The sequence below is a fragment of the Genypterus blacodes genome, unplaced genomic scaffold (genome assembly GCF_046128005.1).
Source record: "Genypterus blacodes isolate CSIRO-AG114 ecotype Tasmania unplaced genomic scaffold, CSIRO-AGI_Gbla_v1 ptg000337l_1, whole genome shotgun sequence".
NCBI classification, from domain to species: domain Eukaryota; kingdom Metazoa; phylum Chordata; class Actinopteri; order Ophidiiformes; family Ophidiidae; genus Genypterus; species Genypterus blacodes.
Window position 1 is genome coordinate 502,501 of NW_027467122.1, and position 20,304 is coordinate 522,804.

Sequence of the window (20,304 nt, forward strand, 5' to 3'; positions counted from 1 at the left end):
TGGTTCTGCTTTTGAACAGAAGTTTGTAAAAAGCAGTGCAGGTGTCAGAGACGTCCAGCAGAGCCCTGAGGACAAACATCTACTGAAGACAAAGACAGACGTCCTCACCCGAGACAGTTTAAGTTTCAGTCTGTCACCGAGTAATGAGGCAAAAAGAGTGACCTGTGTGTGTGTGTGTGTGTGTGTGTGTGTGTGTGTGTAGGGCTTCAGGTCCGGTTACAGCTGCTGTTTGGACTAGGAGAAGCTCAATGACATCATCCCGTCCCTCCCCCCTTTACCTCTCTCTGTCCCCGTCTCCCCGTGTTTCACAATCTATGTCTGTCTGTCTGTCTGTCTGTCTGTCTTATGCGGTCATTATGTCATGATTGTGTCTCTCTCTCTAACGTGTGTCTAACACATTTCCCCCCCCCCCCTCACACAATGTGAGCCGAGCGACTAGAACCTCCATCCCAGAGGAGCCGGGGAATGGAAGCCCGGTGGAAAATGGAAGCCGAGCCTGAGAGAGCCGGTGGTTACTGAGGAGCAGGGGGGACACGGAGCGCTGCTGGACTTTTATTTTGGCGGGTCAGGGTTAGTTGTGTTGATGTCGGGTTTCTCCCTGGACCTCGTTTCATCCACTCACTCACACACACACACACACACACACAGCTTCCTGCTGTCACTTTCACACCTTCTGAGAGGAGAGGAGGAGGAGGAGGAAGAGGAGGGGGAGAAGGAAGAGGTGTGAGAGAGGGAGACAGGTGACTCGTCCAAATGAGTCTGGACAGAAAAATATGGCGAGAAAGCGATATGTTTCCCAAGATCACAGAGAGAGGAGATGAGAGAGACACACAGGCAGGTCTTAGATACACACTGGTGACAACAGGACACAGACAGAGACACACACACCCACCCACGCACGCACGCACCCACGCACGCACGCACGCACGCACGCACGCACGCACGCACGCACGCACACACACAGGATAGACGAAAGAAAGCAACAGAGAGAAAAGATGGGTGGAGGAGGAAGAGGAGGGCTCAGTGGCCACAGAGAGACAGGCAGTGAGAGCTCCTCCCATAATCCCACTGCACTTCAGATGAACCTTCCTCAAGGAGGAAAATCTCTCTCTCTCCCTCTGTCTCTCTCTCATTCCCTCTCTCTTCGTCTATCTCTCTTCTTTCATAACCTTCACTCCTCCTCCCTCTCCTTTCTTCCCTATTGTCTTTTTCCATCTCCCTCTCTCTCTCTCTCTCTCTCTCTCTCTCTCTCTCTCTCTCTCTCTCTCTGTGAAACAGGAAGTAGTATTTGGGTCAGAGCCCATGTGCTGAGACGAGCACGTGGTGCTGACACCATTCCCACTGCAGCATCTGTGTGTGTGTGTGTGCGTGTGTGTAGAAATCTCGAGCTCGTCCAGTGTAAACATCTACTGGTGCTTGGTGTTTCTGGCTCCTGTCCAAACAAACTCTGCTCTGTTTACTCAAGCTAACGGGCGATTAAGACGCTCCAGAGCGTCAGAGCTCCAGAGCATCAGAGGTCCAGAGCGTCAGAGCTCCAGAGCATCAGAGGTCCAGAGCAACAGAGCTCCAGAGCGTCACACACACACACACACACCATAGGCGTGGTTACTGACCTCTGTGACGTCCATGACCTTGATGGCCGCCAGTTGTCCCGTCTTGACATGTCGACCCTGCAGAGAAAAGCAGAAGAGAGACATGAAGCAGCTTCATCTCATGTCACGGTGACACACACACACACACACACACACACACAGGGTGGGTCACCTGGACCTGGACTAGAAGGTGTGGTTTAGGTCGAGGCCTCAGGTTTTCAGGGGACAGCCAGGTCTTAGATACACACTGGTGACAACAGGACACAGACAGAGACACACACACACACACGCGCTTCACCCACATTCTCTTACTCCAGTGCACACATACACACACACAAAACACACAGAACACACCCTGAAGCTAATAGTGAGCATGCAGAGGCTGCTGAATGACACACACACACACACACACGCACACACACACACACACACTTCTTTCCTTTTACTTTGGTTACATTGCTGCTGTGTGTGTGTGTGTGTGTGTGTGTGTCTCTTCTTGTGTGAGAAAGGTGACCTCAGTACGCAGACTGTGATTATCATGGTTCCCCCTACTGCAGAGCCCCCTCACACACACACACACACACACACACACACACAGCAGTTAAATGATGACATCACCACTTCTCTGGTTCTCCTTTTCAGAAACAAGAGGCACACACACACACACACACACACACACAGCAGTCCATCAGTCTGTCAGCAGAGCACAAATGAATGTCCTGCTGTTGCCGATGGCTACAGACCACTGCAGGATCACTGTGAATGGAATGGTGTGTGTGTGCGTGTGCGTGTGCGTGTGCGTGTGGGCCTGGGGTGCTTATCTTAGAAGTCTGTAAAGCTCTGTTATCCAACTCTGACTCGGGCTCCAACTCTCCATTTTGAGGTGAAACTGAAAGTGTGCGCTGTTATCCCCACTTTAAACACAAAGTCCAGAACACACAAACAGGCCCAGAACACACAAACAAACACACAGTCGCTCAGCCTTTATCTTAGGCATCACGCACACGTTTATATAAAGTACTTCAAAGACGTGAAAACTCCTCCTGACGGCCTTGTGACTCCACGCCGCATTCGCCTGCACGTCATCAGACTCCCTCCAGCTCTCTGTGGGACGCCAGGGTTCCTCATCCCTCTCTCCGCGTTAGTTTCGGTGTGGTTTTACCCTCATATGAGTTCACAATGACGTCGCCGAGATCTGAGGTCCGAGAAGAAGCCCAGAGGTCCAGCAACTCACGCGTTGATGAATTCATCCTCTCTGGACTCCGCCCCCCCCGCCCCTTGTTCCCTCCCCCCAGCCCACCCAAAAGTCACTTTAATCAGCCACCGTTTGCCAACACTGACAGGCTTCAGTGACATCATCTCACCTTCAACAACAACAACAACAGCTGCTAACTACAGAACTGACCAGATGCTTCAATATGGCATAAAAGGTGAAGATGAAGATGATGAGGAAGTTCTGCCTCAGACAGGAACCCCGGCGGCTCGCGGCGCAGAAGGCGGCGTAAACAGCCTCCCGTTTGTTTACAGTGATTATATGAGAATGTGTGAAGCGTAGGATCTTCATGATTTACTGGGCGGTGAAACTTTTGCACCAAAGCTCTTCAATCATCTGCAGGGTTTGTTTACGTCCCCGCAGCCTCACATCCTCCTCCTCTGACCCCAGTACATCAGCTGCGGTTTGTAAAAATAAAAGCAGATGATTAAAAAGACGATTGCCGCCGCTAAACGAGCCCCGCGGCACTCGTTTAAACTCCTCCCCCCCCTTGCTCTGATCCATTCCTCTGTACAAACTCGACCCATCCAGGGAGCACAAGGCAGCATAATGAGGCTCTTCTTCTTCACCCCCCTTCCCAACGTTCATGAGGTGAAGCCCTGTGATGTTTCAGCTGGTGTGACCTTTGACCTGGAGCTTTGGCTGTGAGGGGGAGGTGATCTGGGTTTGTGGTTACAGAGGAGCGGAGCTGGAGGTCACATGGTGAAACATCTGAGCTTCAGGGTTTCAGGGTTTCTGTACTTAGTTATCCACATTATCCATTTGTATTGTTTGTAAAGGACAATGACTCAAGACATCACCATGGTAACCTCCTCACCCTAACATTGGGTCCAGGCCCCCTAAGAAGGAAACGTACTCGTGTCCTCCATCTCCTCCTTCTGATCGACCCCCTTACAGCTCGTGGTCACAACAAACAACGTACAGTCTGTGTGATGTGTTCAACCTGTCAATCAGGGCTCTACACTTTTAAATATATAAGTTTGTTTTTCTTCATACCTCTGACCAGGCAGAGGCAGGAGGGCAGGGAGAAGAGGGAGGACGAGTGTGTGTCAGAGGGTTCACAGAAGAGGAGCTATGAGTGTGTGTGTGTGTGTGTGTGTGTGTGTGTTTGTGTGTGTGTGTGTGTGGAGAAGATGCAAGCCAGATCGGACTATGACCAAAGGAAGAACAGAGAGCTGCAAAACTCCCCCCCAAGGAAATGCCAGGGGAGTGGAGTCATTCTGAACACACACACACACACACACACACACACACACACACACACACACACACACACACACACACACACACACACACACACACACACACACACACACACACGTATGAACTATCTTAAACAGGTAATGTATACTTGCACATGACAGTATGTTATCAACATGCCCACATAGTTGGTATATGGCCTACATCTGGACAACCGCCCAGCTGTGTGTGTGCGTGTGTGTGTCAGGATTTTTGGGACAAGGCGTTCTTTATTGCACCCCTCTGGGCTGACAGGGGGGCCAGGTGCAAACTTCAGTACACACACACAAAAAAAGAGAGAGAGAGAGAGAGAGAGAGAGAGAGGGAGGGAGGGAGGGAGGGAGAGAGAGAGAGAGAGAGGGAGGGAGAGAGGGAGAGAGGGAGAGAGGGAGAGAGGGAGAGAGGGAGAGAGAGAGAGAGAGAGAGGGGGAGAGAGAGAGAGAGAGAGAGACCCTCTCTCTCTCCCTCAGATGCAGATTCACACACAGAAACAGGCATAGAGAGGTTTAATGCTAAAAGATCTGTAGTTAACTGAGCCTAAGCCTGCTGAGCCTAACTGAACCTAAGCTTGAGTCAGGACTTCACCTCCTCATCGCTTCAGAGGCTTCATCTCCACACCAACTAACCTCAACATGATTAGAGTTCAACCCTCAGCTGGACTGAACAGCAGATGAATAGGATTCTCTTGTAACCCCCCCCCCCCACACACACACACACACACACACACACACACCCATCAGAGCCTCTGACTGTTTACATTCTGAGTGTAAACAGAAGCTCTGGTGTTTAAATCGTTTACTCCAAACTCCACATGTAGGTCACTGTGTCATCACGTCTAAAGGTCACAGCAGAGCGCCGGCCAATCACAGGCTCTGTCAGAGTAGCTGTTCGGACAAAGCAGAGATTTCAGCCTCATTACTGTAACATGATCAAATCCTGGCACTGCTGACTGAAGCTGCTTAAAACAAACCTGGAAACCAAAACAGAGCTTAACTAAAGCAGGATAATGTGCTAGCTCCATTAGCTCGTTAGCCAGAGCTGACCGTGTCTCATATTAGCCTCTCTGCCCTCTGTGGTGAGTGGGGAGTGCTAAACGCTAAGCTAGAACAAGTAGTCAGATGAGCATTGAACGTAAACTTTACAGTGATGATCCTGACTTTACACAGTCCTAACCAATCCCATCTGAGGAACACTTCAGACTTATTGTTGTTGCAGTGAAAGGAATACTGCAGACGATACCCTGCTCCCGCCCTGGTGAACAGATGCATTAGCATGAATCCTGCCGGCTGTTGCAGAGTCATGCATGCGGCCTGCTCGCTCTAATCAGCTGCACCGGTGCCTCTGAGGGGAGGGGCAACATGTGCGTGCGGTCGGCCATGTCGGACACGGCTCGTTTTGACGACACGCACGTGTTGCATGTCCGCTTGGCCCCGTATGAAAGGGTTGGTGCCCTACTTTCACTGGGCACTGATGCAAGAAGGCCGGGGACACCGCAATCTATTCAGACGCCACTGAAACAGGAAGCTTTGTGTGCTGAGCCGTCGGTTTGAAAAGAATAATGAATGAAACCCGTTAGTAACGACTCAGAAGTGCTACATCATCAAAATCCATCACTCCATCTAAACTGAATGATTCTAAACTGTCAGGTTAAACTCTCCATTCACAAAAACCGGATACTTCAAACTCAAAAGGCACAAAAGAGATCACTGCAGGTCTCAAAACACAACACAGCACATGAACGCAGAGTGAGATAAGGACAGATACATGCAGGGAATCAAGAGGAGTCCATAGCTCTCAAGAGTAAACATGAGCTGCTGCATTAGCCTAGTGTGAGGTGAGTTTAACCGTTGAAGAGGTTGAAGAGGCTGTTGCTCAGAGTATGTGTATACGGTACAAAAGGCCGATTTAGTGCCTTAATCGCAGAGGAATCAATGTTTTAAAGTGCCAGTGTGTTAGCGTGTAGCTAGCAGACTGGTACCTGGAGGCGTCACTATGCGCTCAGGTCCACAAGCTAACCAGCACAACTACCACATAATGAAAGTGTGCCGTTAGAACATGAAGCCTTTATGTAAACACAGAAACATGAATTCAGGCCCAAACGCTTCTGGGACAATCGGTCTGATTCAATGTTTCCAAAACTGGCTCCCTTTGTGTCGCCAACAGGCCAGCAGAGTGGAAACATAAATGATATACGACAACAGACAGCAGGACAGGAGGGGGCCAGAGATTCCCCCGCTCTGGGTAATATATAGCTGCATCTGACTGAGTGAAACGGGCCCAGGTCCAAACCAAACTCTGGCTCCCTTGATGATTCAACCCTTTGATAGATGCTGCATAGGGTACTGCAGTGTTTAGTGTCCTGGAAAAGCTGGCAGGTCAACAAAATCCTCTGAGCACACGAGCAGAGGAAGAAGAAGGAGAGGAAGGAAGAGTCTTCAAAGAGAGCAGAACCCGGCCAAGCCTTTCTGAGAAGGGAGGCGAAAGAACGCAACGGCTTTAACGCCAAGAAGCTCCTCGTCCTGCAGCGTCAGTCTGGACCTCAGCAGCTCCTCCACAGACCCAAACCTCATCACACTCAGCTTCAGCTTCAGCTTCGTCCTACTGACATCGAGTGGGGACGGGGACTGACCAGGTCGCCAACCAACAGTGTCAATAGAGCCGTTTGTTCGGGAGTTTAAGGTCCTGTAGAGCTTTAAAATCACGTCTGCTTTTAAAACAAAGCACATTTGTCCATAGGAGAAGCATTCGTCGTTACAAACTCTGACCCAATGTGAAACAAATCCACATAAAACCGACACAAACCAGAGGTGGCAGTATGAGTCTTTACACGTGAACTACTTACTACTAACTAACATCAATCAAACCGTTATTATTATTAATGAATCCATTGTTGAAGTAGCTGATTGACCGTGTTCAGCTGTACGTGGAAGCAGGGGAAGTCGACACTTTGGGATATGAACCTGACACGCCGTGTTTCTTTTGGTTTCCCGTCTGGTTGGAACCCCGCCCTGCATTCTGAAGATGGATGGCAGGCTGATATCTAAGCCGCTGGAACTTTCTACACAGGCATTTTTATCACCTCCTCAAAAGCCTGGGAGGGTAATGAGGGGGTTCAGGGCGGGGGAAGGGGGGGGGGGGGGTAAATATAGGGCCTGCCACGGCAGAGACAGAGGCTGTAGGTGGTTTCACATTCACAGCCGGCCGTAATAAAAGACAGCGGCTCTTTTTTGGGAGCGGGGGAAAGGGTGAGGCGCAGTTAATTAAGACAGAGATGTTTGAACCGCCAGCGAAAACACAGGGCCGAAAAAAGAAAAGCAGGGGCGTGCAGGCGGGGGGGCCAGGCAGCGGGGGGACATTTTAGGAGGCAGGATTGGATAACACAGAGGAGATCGTCCGTTACCCCGCTTGGCTCTTTGCAGTCCTGTGGGGACGGGACGGTTCACTATCAAAGAGGGTTTGGAGCTTATGTCTGCAGGCAAGGACGAGGTAGAGGAGGAGGAGGGCGAAGACGACACAAACATGTCTGTTAGCACAAAAGATTAGCATTTCAAAAACTAGTAAAAGAGTGGAAACTTTCTTCATGTTATGTTTGTGTAAGAAACCAAACAAGCGTGTTGAGGAACGTTGTCATGTCAGATCGCTGTAGCTGACTGACACAATTTCTGCACATTTTCCAGTTCCTGTGGTTTATTGACTTCCAGCTTCCACCTCAGTGTTTGAACACGTTTCACAGATGAAGGAGCAGACAAACGCCCAGGTTCTGATCCTAAACAAAACAGCTACTCTCTGATTGATTCAACCACAGAATCCTTGCTAGCCAGGAAATCTACAGTGAAATTGTGTAATTAGGTAGAAACGTTGAGTCGTACGTTCACAAATTCAGCCCTAGCCTGGAGTTGTTGTGCTAATAACAGCTCGTCTCCTGCTGACCTGGATTCAGCTCCGCCCCACTTCTTCCTTCTGTCAACATGAACACAGCAACAGGGTTGTTTGAAAGTGAAGGAGGCGAGCGCGGTCAAATATTTAGCAATTATACAAGGATAAAGACACGCATGCAAACCTTTTGGCACGGCTACAAACAAAGAAAAGCTCCGGTGACATTCAACACTCTCGCACGATAGCCTTTAATCTAAAGCTGGACATTCCACTGACGGTGTGAGCGCTTGGTGATCTAAAATAACCTCACATTACAGCCGATAAAGTCATTCTTTCCTTCAACACATGAAGCCATGTGACGATTGAGAGCACCACCCCCCCCCCAACTCGCAACATACTGACCCACAATTCAGCTCTGCGCGCTAAAAATAGACAAAGACTTAACGTACAGCAGGAGTCGAGGGAGAAGAGGAAAGAGGGAGAGGCAGAGGAATGAGAAAAGAGACGGAGAGGAATCCATTTTAACGCTCATAGCTCGTATCCCACATCAACACACACACACACACGCAACAATGTAAGACCGGTCTGTGAGTGATAAACAGGAGAAGAGAGTTGTATTCTTCTTCTTCTTTACTGTTGTCTTTGCGGCTGAGTTCAGGGACATATGAGCTGTGACCTTTCTTTCTTTGACGTTTCTATATTTATACTTCAAATTTACCCCAAACGTTTTCCATAACGCTTCCATAGTGTAACAAGACCAGAACATGAATCACAAGATGTCTCCTAGCAACAGTCACTGCCTGGTTTCCTACGATGATACAAGAGTGGATATTGACGTGAAGAAATAAAAATCGAGACTAGCGAGGAGGACACAGGACCTTTGGTGAATTTAACCAATGTACAAAACAGATTTCATGACTCGGACATGAATTCCTAGAGACGGGTAGAGATTTCAGGATTTCAGGGACCACCATATAGCTGAACCTCTGGCCATCTTCAACCACCTAAAGTTAATAGAGTAACCCTTATGATGTCATAGGGTCAACTCCCTGCAGACACAAAAGCCTTTACACGGATGAAAAGTGCTCCGGACATTCGCCATGTTGACTCTAAAGTGTAAAACCAGCAGAGTGCTCCTTTAAAAGCCTTTCAGCAGCTCACCGTCCTGCTGTCACTCCACCGCGCCAGTCGAGGTGTGAAGAGCAGCGCGTGAGCGGGTGACATCATGCCCGAGGATAAATAAAGCACAACGGCAGGAGTTGGCAGATGTCGGCCGCATGATGCAAACCTGGCACGAGCCCACCTGAGAGGAAACCTGAAGACCGCAGAGGAATCTACTGTCGCTCAACCGGGGCAGAGGAATCAGGGGTTGTAATCTCCACTCGTCTCTCCGCGGATAAATAAACCATCCACGGCGTTCCAGCATCGCGTGGCGGCGGTTCTGAGAACTTGTATCCTTGTAAATGGGCTGAATGACAGCTGCGATACTGAATAAAGAAAAGTGTTTGCTTGAAATATCACAACAATCCAATTATTCATCACCTCCAAGGGGCGTCAATAATTTAGACCAGGTCGGGTTCATCGGTTTTATTGTTTGAAATAATGTCATCGCAAATCAAAACCAAAGTGTCGGTTCTATTGAATATGGAGTTGAAAACCCTGCTGACCACACAAAGTCTTCACAAGCTTTTATGTTTGACATCATGTAAATCTCTCCCATCAACACCGGCCGGAGCCCAGGACCTCATGGGGCAGCGATCAAACTAAAACCTCAATCACAGCACCGCAGCTTCAAACTAAACTAAACTAAACTAAGCACTGTATCAGAAACCCCAGCGATCGCTGCAAACAACAGACAACAGCTAAGTTTCACGTCGACATCAACACCTCCGCTAAATGAGTTAACTCCTTCCTGTCACAACCGACTCGCCCACCAAGACGCTGGAGACAGCCAGTTGCCCAAGCATTCCAAGCGTCACCATGGCATCAAACAACAGGGCTGGAGGGTGGAGAGTCATGGCTGCCAAGGGTTTGTTTTAATCACATGGTGGAGGAAGAAGAGGGTGGGGGAGGCGGTTAGTCAGGACAAGAGATAGAAGGAGGAACAAGGACAGAGGCAATTACAGAGCGTTTACACTGCAAAGAGATGGAAAGAGGATAGAAAGAATGGAATGAGGCCTTTCAGATTTACAGAGTAATGAGTGTGTGAGAGGAGAGCTGGTGTGTTTGTCTTATGACGAGGCAGATCTTCTATTCACCCACGGCTTTCATTTTGTCGTCAGCAACAACTGACAAGCCGCCAGATTTCCACAGATGCTTTCCCTCCTTGAAAACGCACACACACACACACACACACACTTTCTTAGAGGAATCACACACCATATCATGTGTGTGAGCTCATTGCCCACTTCAGTCACGTACACGGCCTTATCGATGGCGGGATGTGGCGTCATGATAGATGATTGGGACCGGGCATCGTTATGGGAATGACAATGATGGCGACGCCCCAGACGAGGGTCAAGAACACGGTCGCAGTAACCGCACAAGGACGTCCTGCTACAGCGCAGCACGTCCCCATCATAAGAACCTGTCTGCTGCTTGGGTCTAATGAGCCGATTCGTCACACACAGGTCAGACGGCTTCAGAGCAGCTGTCTGCTCAACCAGAGGGTGAAACAACACCAGGATGACGTCAACTTGTGTGTAGTAATAAGAGCAACATGCAGGCGGCCGGCCAGAGGAAACTAAACACTGCATGTTGTACAAATAAAGCTGTCAGTGACAAATACAACTGAAGGAAACACAGAGGAGGTTAAAGACTGATGTCACTTATTTCTGCTCTCATTTTGTCATTCATCAGAATCAACAGAAAGTCCGAATCTTGCAGCAGCAGGATTCTAACTCGTCTCTATGTTTGTTTTCACAATAGGGCCGAACCGTCGCCGTGGCAGCCGTGGTCCTTTAAAATGACATACTGGCTTTGATTCTTTATCAGAGCCACAAAGAAACTCTACAACCAATGAGGTGGAGGTGAACTCAGCTGACACAAACATGATGGTTTGATGAGACAGGGGTGTGTGTGTGTGTGTGTGTGTGTGTGTGTGTGTGTGTGTGTTCTGACAGGTTGTCTTAATCTAACTCACAGTATTCCCGCCGCATTTCCCATGAGCGACCTTTCTACCTCACAGACATGCAAAAATACAATTAGGACTAAAAGCCAGAAACTCCTTTGTGTCTGACATCATCATTATCACTGCTATGGCTCTATACGCATGATTCAAGTCTGAGCACATCAAATATCCAAAAATGTGAAGAATTAGGCCTCCAAGACACACACACACACACACACACACAGGTGTCGTGTTATCAGCTGACATGTCTGGACTTGTTCTAAATGTTAGAGTGTGTCAGAGGGGAGAGTTAGTCACGGGTCGCTTCTCTGCAAGCAGCTGAATCCCAAACATCTGCAGTTCACTGCGCGTGCAAAGGTGCAATGCCGCCACACCTGCTGCTGCACAGGTGACACAGGGAGACACATCTGGAGTGCCCACCTGACGGCGCTCCAGGGTGGGGAGGGGATCGTCGCTGCTGAGACTCACAGCCACCAAACTCCTCAGAACGTCCACACCAAGTTAAAATTCACCACCAGCCTCTCGCGCAAAACACCAGCTGCCAATCACCGTGGCAACGGCCCTCTTCCCATAGCAGCCTCTCTCTCCTCAGATAATACAGCTTCATTACCACCTGCACTGCTAAAAGTTACTTTCAATGTGTGTGTGTGTGTGTGTGTGTAATCGCTTTCTTCATCTGAAGCACGAGGCAACAACAGCTTCCATGTCTCAGCCAGGTTAGGGTTCAAAGGAGCAGCACTGCTATGCAACATGAGAGGATTTGAGCCTTCTTTTCTTTGGAGGATGTTTTCCCTGCTTGATTACAGTCAGGGTTCAACTGAAGCTCCAGACAGCAAACGGCACAACCACAGAAATGTCAGGCTCCATTAGAAAGACTCACAATGCACACGCACAAGAGTCACAGCAACACGGTCTGGACTCCTGGGGTTCGTATCCACGTCAACACGTCTGAGTTTAAGAGATCTAAAACTGCCAGATTTAGGTTTTTAGTCAACAGGAACAATGCTTACAATGTCCTCAGGGAGACACTATATAGTTGTGTAACGACTACAGAGGACTCCTGTTTACAGTCTCTCTGTGTGTGTGTGTGTGTGTGTGTGTGTGTGTGTGTGTGTGTGTGTGTGTGTGTGTGTGTGTGTGTGTGTGTGTGTGTGTGTGTGTGTGTGTGTGTGTGTGTGTGTGTGTGTGTGTGTCTCTTAGTCATCGTCTACATGCTCTTCTGAAGGCCTCAGTCCTCGTGGGAGTTTGCACAGAAGTCTGCCCGGCTACAGGAGGAAGTGCTTTGAGAAACTCTGGGCCAATCAGAGGCCCGGCTCCCGGTCAGCTGGCCCAGGCTCAGAGCCGGGGACCAATCGGGTGGTCGGGCTGCGAGTCAGGTGACGGCTCAGACCGGCTCAGTGTTTTGAAGCAGATAAAAACAAAAGCTAATGAGGCCGACGGTCGGCCCGGCCAGCTGCCTGGCTGTGAGCGGGGCTGAGAGACACTACAGGGCTGTGAGGGAAGAGGAACGGGCTTCATTATCAGGGCCGGGACAGATGGGGGGGAGCCACGGCAACAAGGGTGTGTGTGTGTGTGTGTGTGTGTGTGTGTGTGTGTGTGTGTGTATGTGATGAAGTTGAAGAAGTAGAGAGGGAAAGATGGAGGGCAGCAAAGAATGGAAGGAAGAAAACAACATGTAACAAACAGGAGCATCTAGTTAAGATCTGTGATAAATACTGTTCACTAAACAAGAACAGAACTGAGAGAAGAAGATCTTACAGCTGCAAAGCAAAACCTAACTACAGGATAGAGATCCATGACAACATACAGAGGGTCCAGGGTTACTAAAGGGTCATGTAGAGGAGCTTTAGAGGCTTTAACATGTGTTCAGGGATCCATAAGGGTCCATTAGAGACCTACAGACCAGAAGAGAAGAAGATCATCATAAATCTCAATCCCTTTAACGTCCTTGAGAGAAGTGAAACTGAAACCGTGCGCCGTTCTTCCTTTATATCCCCGTTTGTAATCTTCATGTATCGTCTGCGGCTGTGGTCTAGCAGACTGAGATTTCGGGAGGTAAACAGTTTCCTGTGGGCGTGGCCAGCCTGAGAGGGCGAGCAGCCTCAGAGCAGGAAATGACGACCGCAACTTAAACAGCCGGAAACGGTCAGTAACAACGAACATCACACCGGCTTTGGGCGATTCGTGGACGGACGATGAACAACCCCCGATCAAGATGACAGCTCATCAAGATGGCCGACACGGTGGGAATCAGCTGAGCGGGACATGGTGGCAACAACAACCTCCCCCGCCTCGAGAGATGACACGCGTCTTTAGTCGGCCATGAATTTGCTCTACCAGAGTTACCGGAGTTCTTAAAGCTTCGACTCTACTCAGGACAAACTACCCCCCTCTCCCATAGACACAACCTTGTTTTCCCTCTCCAGATGGCCACCCATGCAGTACCCCACCACACACACACACACACACACACACACACACACACACACACACACACACACACACACACACACACACACACACACAGAGAGCCCACCACGTCCACCAATTTAAAGCCGCAGAAGCTCAAGACAAGCCGACAACTGCCATTAAGATCCTCGACCAGACGCTGAGAGTTATCAGGAGTGTGTGTGTGTGTGTACATTGCGGGAGGGCGGGGCTGCATTAAGCCAACAACAGGCAGCCTGGGTTGTGCCTTTATCTGGCAGGTCAATCATTCTACTCTGTATTTACTCGGGCTCTGAGTTGAAGCAGGGTTCTGTTTTTCCTGCCGAAGCTTCGGTCCCAAACCTTCTTCTCAAACACACGACACAGGAACATCTGCATTTGTAAATAGATCATCTGAAGTTTGGCGCTGGGCTTGCCTGTGTTTCCGGGTGTTATCCAACAGCAAAGGAGGGAAGTGACTGTGATCGCTCCAGACTGTAGAAACATGAGAGAGATCGTTGTTTTGGTTTGGTGAGCGACTTGGTCCTGATCGTTCTGATTCCACGTCCTGTGTTCACGTCACTCAACAAGCCCTGCAAAACCTCTGTGCGTACAAGAGCCATGCTCTCTGTGGACGGCCGCTGAACGTCTGCATGATGTCGCAGCAGAAGATCAGAGCAGAAACCACTTTCCATAATTGATCTTCAATATCATAATCAATTAACCGTTCTCACTCTGGGAGATTGGAGGCTGCTGTGATATCATCATGTTTAATATAATCTATAATAACACATCGCTCATCAGAGCCTCGGGTCATTAGAGCGACACGGCAGGCAGCCTCAGCCCCGTCAGCCTCAGCCTCGTCAGCCTCAGGCCCGGCCTCAGGCCACAGGCAGCAGCCACGGTGGCGGCCATTTCGGCTCCGAACAGAGAAGCTCGGAGCGGATTTAAGATAACAGAATGAAGGGGGCCATTGTGTGCGAGATGCTAGCTAATGCTGTGGAAAAATCAATAAGGGTGGAGTGCTGGGAGGAGAGAGAGAGAGAGGGGGAGAGATTAGAGAGAGAGAGAAGAGAGAGAGAGAGAGAGAGAGAGAGAGAGAGAGAGAGAGAGAGAGAGAGAGAGAGAGAGAGAGAGAGAGAGAGAGAGAGAGAGAGAGAGAGAGAGAGAGAGAGTGAGTGTGCTGAGGGATGAAAGCTATCTAGTCACCAGACATGCGTAACTGATGTAATGACATTGGAAATAGCTCTCTGTGTGTGTGTGTGTGTGTGTGTGTGTGTGTGTGTGTGTGTGTGTTTCTGTTTTTCTAATGAAGCCCTTCCAGTGTAACATCTCGGTCTACTCTCTCCAGTCTTCCTCAGTCGTCTCCTCCTCCACTCTCATATTCAGCAGAACATTCCCGGTCTCAGCGTTCGGAGCACAGTCGTTTTAAATGAACTACATGTGCTGTGTGAGAGATGACGTGCTTGAAGAACAGGATGTTGGAACCAGGCCACAGTATGTGCCGCACTCATGACGGCTCCATACTCAGGGGTCGATAGTGACCCAGAGTGCTTAGTCCTCCACAAATCGACAAAGCTTCCAAGACCGAGCGACCGAACACCGGCGTCTCACACACATCGGGTGGACGCCTGGTGTTTGTCGGCAACAACAAAACGGCACCATTGAAGTTTGGAGACTTTGGAAGCAGATGGAAGACGACATGAGACTGAATGTGGAACTGCACAACTTCTCTTTGGTAAATCACACACAGGGACTTCCTGCTGCTGCCAACGACAGGTTCCCCCCTGGTCCTAAAGGAAAAGGTCACAGCAGAGAAGCTTCGCCGCCATGTAGAGCTTTACCACTGCCGCCGCTCATAGCCCCGCTGCACTTCCTGTGCTGTGAAAGGTCACGGCAGACAGGACTCACATTCCTGCATGAATTGCCGGAAGGTCTGTGAGTGAGTTTAGCATGAGTCTATTCCTTCTGACAGCTCTTTGGTTCCTCTGCAGAGGGGAACCGGACTATAAATAAACCTCCCGTACAAGAAAACTATAGAAATGTGACTGAGGACTTCTCTCACACACACACACGCTACATGCTACACGTTACAAGCTACACGACTGCAGATTGTAGAGGAAGTAGAACAGTATCAGCAGCAGAGGAAGAAGAAGAAGCTGTACAGGTAGAGGCAGATGATGAAGATGAAGATGAAGTGGTGGTGCATGTAGCAGCAGGATGAAGTACTGAGAGCAGAATGATGTCATGTGATCGTCTCATGACTGCTGTGATCTCCAGACATGGATGTCAAGATTGCGTGTGTGTGTGTGTTTACATGCAGTTAAAAGGCTGCAGCGCGCACACACACGCACGCACACACACACAGATCAAATATAAATCAGTAAAAACACTGAAACAAAAACAGAAACCTGTCAATACACGATTAAACAGCAAATATTAAATAAATCAAAGTTTCTCTATTCTTCTTCCCTGTGTTATTCTGACTGAGCCCTCCTCAGCCTCAGCCTGATGGCTCTGTGAGGTTGATGCTCAGTATCATCAGCCTGTCACAGCTCAGAGGGAGGAAGCGGCCCAGGTTTGCAATGTAAATGTTCCCGCCGGTCACTGCCGCTCGCCGCTCTGCCGGGCTCGCCGCTCTGTGTGGAGCTTTACAATCCCGTGTGGCGTAGATGAGCGACGGGCCGCTGAGTTTGACCTCTCGGATCAGAGGAAGTAAAGCAGCGGGAAGCGTTTAAAGCACACCGCTGTTCTGACCGAGGAAGAGGAGGAGGAGGAGGAGCACATGTGAAGATCACTCAGACGGAAGCTACCGTCTAGGTTCTGTGTGCTATGGCGACAGGAACGCAAGCTAAAGCGTCACGCAGAAGAACTTTGAGCTTGTTTGTGGTCAGATGAGTGTGGGAGGAGTCTAAGTGTGCAGTCGTCTCCTCAGTGTTCACATGAAGGACACAGGTTCAGGCTCCACGACCCGGAGAGCTGTCAGTGTATGAAGTCTAAAGGACGCATCAAGTGTGTGCGTGTGTGTTTGTGTGTGTCTAATCTAACCATCACAGCCAAACTACCCGGCTTCCCCTCGCTGCTCTGATGATTTCCGCCGTTCTTCTGCTTCCTGTCGTGGCACAAACATCCTCTCCCTCACTGAGCCCTGCAGCCACCTTTAAGTTAGAACGTCCTCAGCCCTGATCTCCGCCTCACTGATCCATAGTGTCTCCATGGTAACAGCTATACGGTGACATAACCCCTGACCTAATTTCTGGTGGTTCCTGGCAGCGTTTGTTTATTCCGTCCACACGTTCACGTGCAGCCCAGGACGAAATCTGAAACCTGAACAACAACGCAGGACCCAGAGAGCAGCGGACCAGGTCTTAGATGAATACGGCTCCAGATGTCCTTCAGCCCAACATCTAACCCTGACCCTCTGGAGGCCGACACCGCGGCTCACAGAGAGGAGGCGCTACATCAGGCTCCTACAGCTGCTGAACAAGAGGGGCGCTGTGATGAAGAGGTGTAGGGGCGGAGCAAGTGAGGAGCGCCGAGGATTCAAACCCAAACACACCGACGGCACACGTGGTTACCGAGCCACACGGGCCCGGGGCTGTGAGTCAAAGAGACGCTGGGCTGAGGGTGCGTTTGATGTTGCAGAGCGCTCGTCTATGTAGGCTGCTTCCTTTAATGCAGGTCGCTTATGTAACCATCTGACTGGAGACTTGGAGGACCTGGAGGAAACATCCGGTAAAAATAGAATCTGAGGCGATTGTAAGGATGAAGATCTGAGCCTGCGAGGTCGGGTCTGACAGTGTGTAGCCATGGCAACAGCTTCACTATAAATACATCTCCATATAAATGCACTTTGAGCATCAGAATGGTAAAATGTAATCTGTAGGTTCATGCTTCATCTAAACTCGTCTGAATGTGCCGACTCAGCGCCGACATCACAACTCTGAAGCCGACCTCCTCCTCAAACTACACAACTTCATCTTCCTCACAAGGAAACATCGCAACTTTTCTCTCTAAATGTTTCAACTTTATCCTCTGCACACTTTTCTCCTCCCTCACTGCCTCTTTCCCTCTAGGCCTGACTACTCCTCCTCTTCCTCCTCCTCTTCCTCCTCCTCCTCCTCCTCCTCAGCTCTCATTTCTTCCAGGCAGCAGGATGGTGATGCTGCTGAGCCCTGATGGAGGACAGAGGAGGACCAGGTCTGTCCCGGAGTCTGTCCCTGTCCCCGCTCAGACAAACAGACCCGCGCGCACTGATGCAGCACAGGCTCACCACAACAATGCAACGGTGTGCACGAATGCGCAGTGAAACAAACACCGCCCACCCAATGGCGCAAGTGGACCGGGGGGGCGATCTGTGTACGGGGAGGACGGGACGGGAGAGGGCCCGAGTGGGACTGGAGCAGGTGTGCCGAGAGCGGGGCGAGGCGGTCCGGCCCGCAGGGGGGAGACGGGACTGCGGGGCGGGCGGTGTTAAGGCCGGCCTGAGACTGTGAGAGGGATGCATGTTTGTGCTGCTCCAGTTTCCGCCCGTTTGAGCTTCAACACACACACACACACACACACACACACACACACACACACACACACACACACACACACACACCTTATAGACTTGTCCATAGGTGCCATTCCCGACCACCTCCACCAGCTCGAAAATCCCGGCAGGATCCTGAATAAAAAGAAGGAAACAAACGTTAATAACGCTTCATTCTCCGCCCGGGATCATTATGGGAGGGTGCGCTCGATGCAGGAGCCGGCTGCGCCCGCTTTGCTAACGTTAGCCTCCCGTGCGAGCAGACAAAGCACCGCAGGGCTGTCAACAACACCAACACACACAGAACTGATTTAGCTCGTTAAGCTCCGAGCGAGTGAGCCGGAAACAGAAGCAGGCCCCGCAGAGCCGCGGAGCCCCGCACTCACCCGCAGGGACGCGAGGTCGATGTCCACCAGACTCTTAGCCGGAGAGTCGTTCGCCATTTTCGTCAAAATAGAGTGAAAATAATGGAAAAACAGCGCGTTTCAGTCTCCTTCAGGCGGACGCTGTGTGTCTCATCGTCGGTGCACTCGGTTTTATTTCCGTCTGCGGTTAATTTCAATCCAAAATGCGTTTCTCCGCCTTTGTAATCCACAAAATGAAGCTCCGCTACCGCTGCTACATACCGACCAACCGACCTACTGCCTCCTCTCTCTCTCTACTCCCCCTCCCTCTCCTCTCCTCCCCTCTCTCTCCCTCTCTCTCTCTCCACCCCCCTCTCTCACTCGCTCTCTCTCTCTCTCTCTCTGTGTTTCAACGGCTCTCCACCTCAGCTCTCTCCACCCTCTCGCAGCATGTCCTTCTGTCTCTCTGTCTCTCTCACTTCACGTCTCTCTGTCTCCCGTGGCTTTCTCTCTCTCTCCACCCCTATTCTCCACCGCTCATCTCTCTCTCTCTCTCTCTCTCTCTCTCTCTCGCGCCCATTTATAGATTAATATAAATGTGTGTGTGTGTGTGTGTGTGCTAACCAATCACCCGGCTGCTCTGTTCCATATTGTAATTTATCAATATTCTTTGGCCATTAGAGTTGAACACAATCGTCCCTGTGCTGCCCCCTGGTGGCCCCGTGAATCAGCGCACCTCATGTTTATCAACATGTGGAGGTTCATCCCTGCCTGTCAGAGCCAAAGGTGATGAGTGATTCAGAAGGGTTCATATTATTCTGACATCTATAATAATATATCAGCTATAATAATATAATAACATAAATGACAACATAGTTTAGAAGATATCACTGTTTTCGTTATAGGATGACATCATTCTTCTAGTTCAATGGCATCACCTTATCTGTTTGATGACATCAGCTTCAGAGCTCGACACTACGGGAGCAACACAGTGTTTTGACAGCACATAAGAAAGGGCGACGAGCTGCTGCCGCCTACCCAGCAGCCCCTGAGCCCAGGCCGCCATGAACGCCAGCCAAGCTACCAAAATACAGCCGAGCGGCGCAGCCAGAGCCCGACCTCTCCCAGATCCAGCCAGCGGCATGGCAAAGCGGCCGGGGCAGCGAGGAGACCGCCACCCACCTGACGCTGGTGCTGGAAGGAAAACTGCCGCAAGTGCTCCAAGACTTCACCCCAGCAGAGCAGCGGGACCTACAGGCCTTGACCATGGGGTTGGAAAGGTGGTGCGGTCCGGACAGCTGCGTTTCACCGACCAAAACCTGGGGCACCTGGCTAGCCGTCGCCAACGAGAGGGAGAGAGACAACTGCACCCAACTGACAGGAAACCAGACAGTGGCGTGATGAGCAGGGGATGGTCACTCCAGTCTCCAGCCCGTCTCCAAGAGCAGTGCACATTAGTGGGCCACCTGGGTGCTCCCAAGGGACTCTATATGGACTGTTGGCTTGACGGCCGGCCCTGCCAGGCCCTGGTAGACACGGGGTCTAGCGTTTCCCTGGTGCGTCCCGGCCTGCTCCCAGGTACCATCGGCCAACTGGCAGCAACGTGGGCCCCCACCGGCACACAGCTGGTGACGGTGACAGGGGACAAGGCTGACATGAGGGGGAGGAAATTGGTCAAGATCAAAGCGGGCGCCCAGAAGATGGTGCATGAGTTCTGGCTCGCCAATATCCGGGATCCATGCATCATCGGCCTGGATCTCCTGTTCCGATGGGGGGCCCGGGTCGATGTGCTCAGGGCCGCCATTACCCTCGGCACAGAGACTCTGGGCCTCCTGGACAAGAAGAACCAGCACAGTAAGAAGCGACACAGTGCCCTGCTACCTGGA

The 20,304-nt window shown here is 50.6% G+C and overlaps 1 protein-coding gene across 3 annotated transcripts in view; it reads right to left on the reverse strand.

Moving 5' to 3' along the window:
- Positions 1-18,748, reverse strand: part of LOC142988596 (mitogen-activated protein kinase kinase kinase kinase 4-like) — a 41,062-nt gene extending 22,314 nt beyond the window's left edge. For 2 of the 3 annotated variants that reach the window (XM_076137797.1, XM_076137796.1), the window contains exons 1-3: positions 18,461-18,748; positions 18,144-18,209; positions 1,614-1,670 (exon numbers count right to left, since the gene is read on the reverse strand). In XM_076137797.1, the coding sequence (XP_075993912.1) occupies positions 1,614-1,670; positions 18,144-18,209; positions 18,461-18,517 (180 nt within the window). In that variant the 5' untranslated portion in view covers positions 18,518-18,748. The remainder of the gene's footprint in view (positions 1-1,613; positions 1,671-18,143; positions 18,210-18,460) is intronic. The other variant, XM_076137798.1, reaches the window with a different exon arrangement.
- Positions 18,749-20,304: the final 1,556 nt, after the last annotated feature.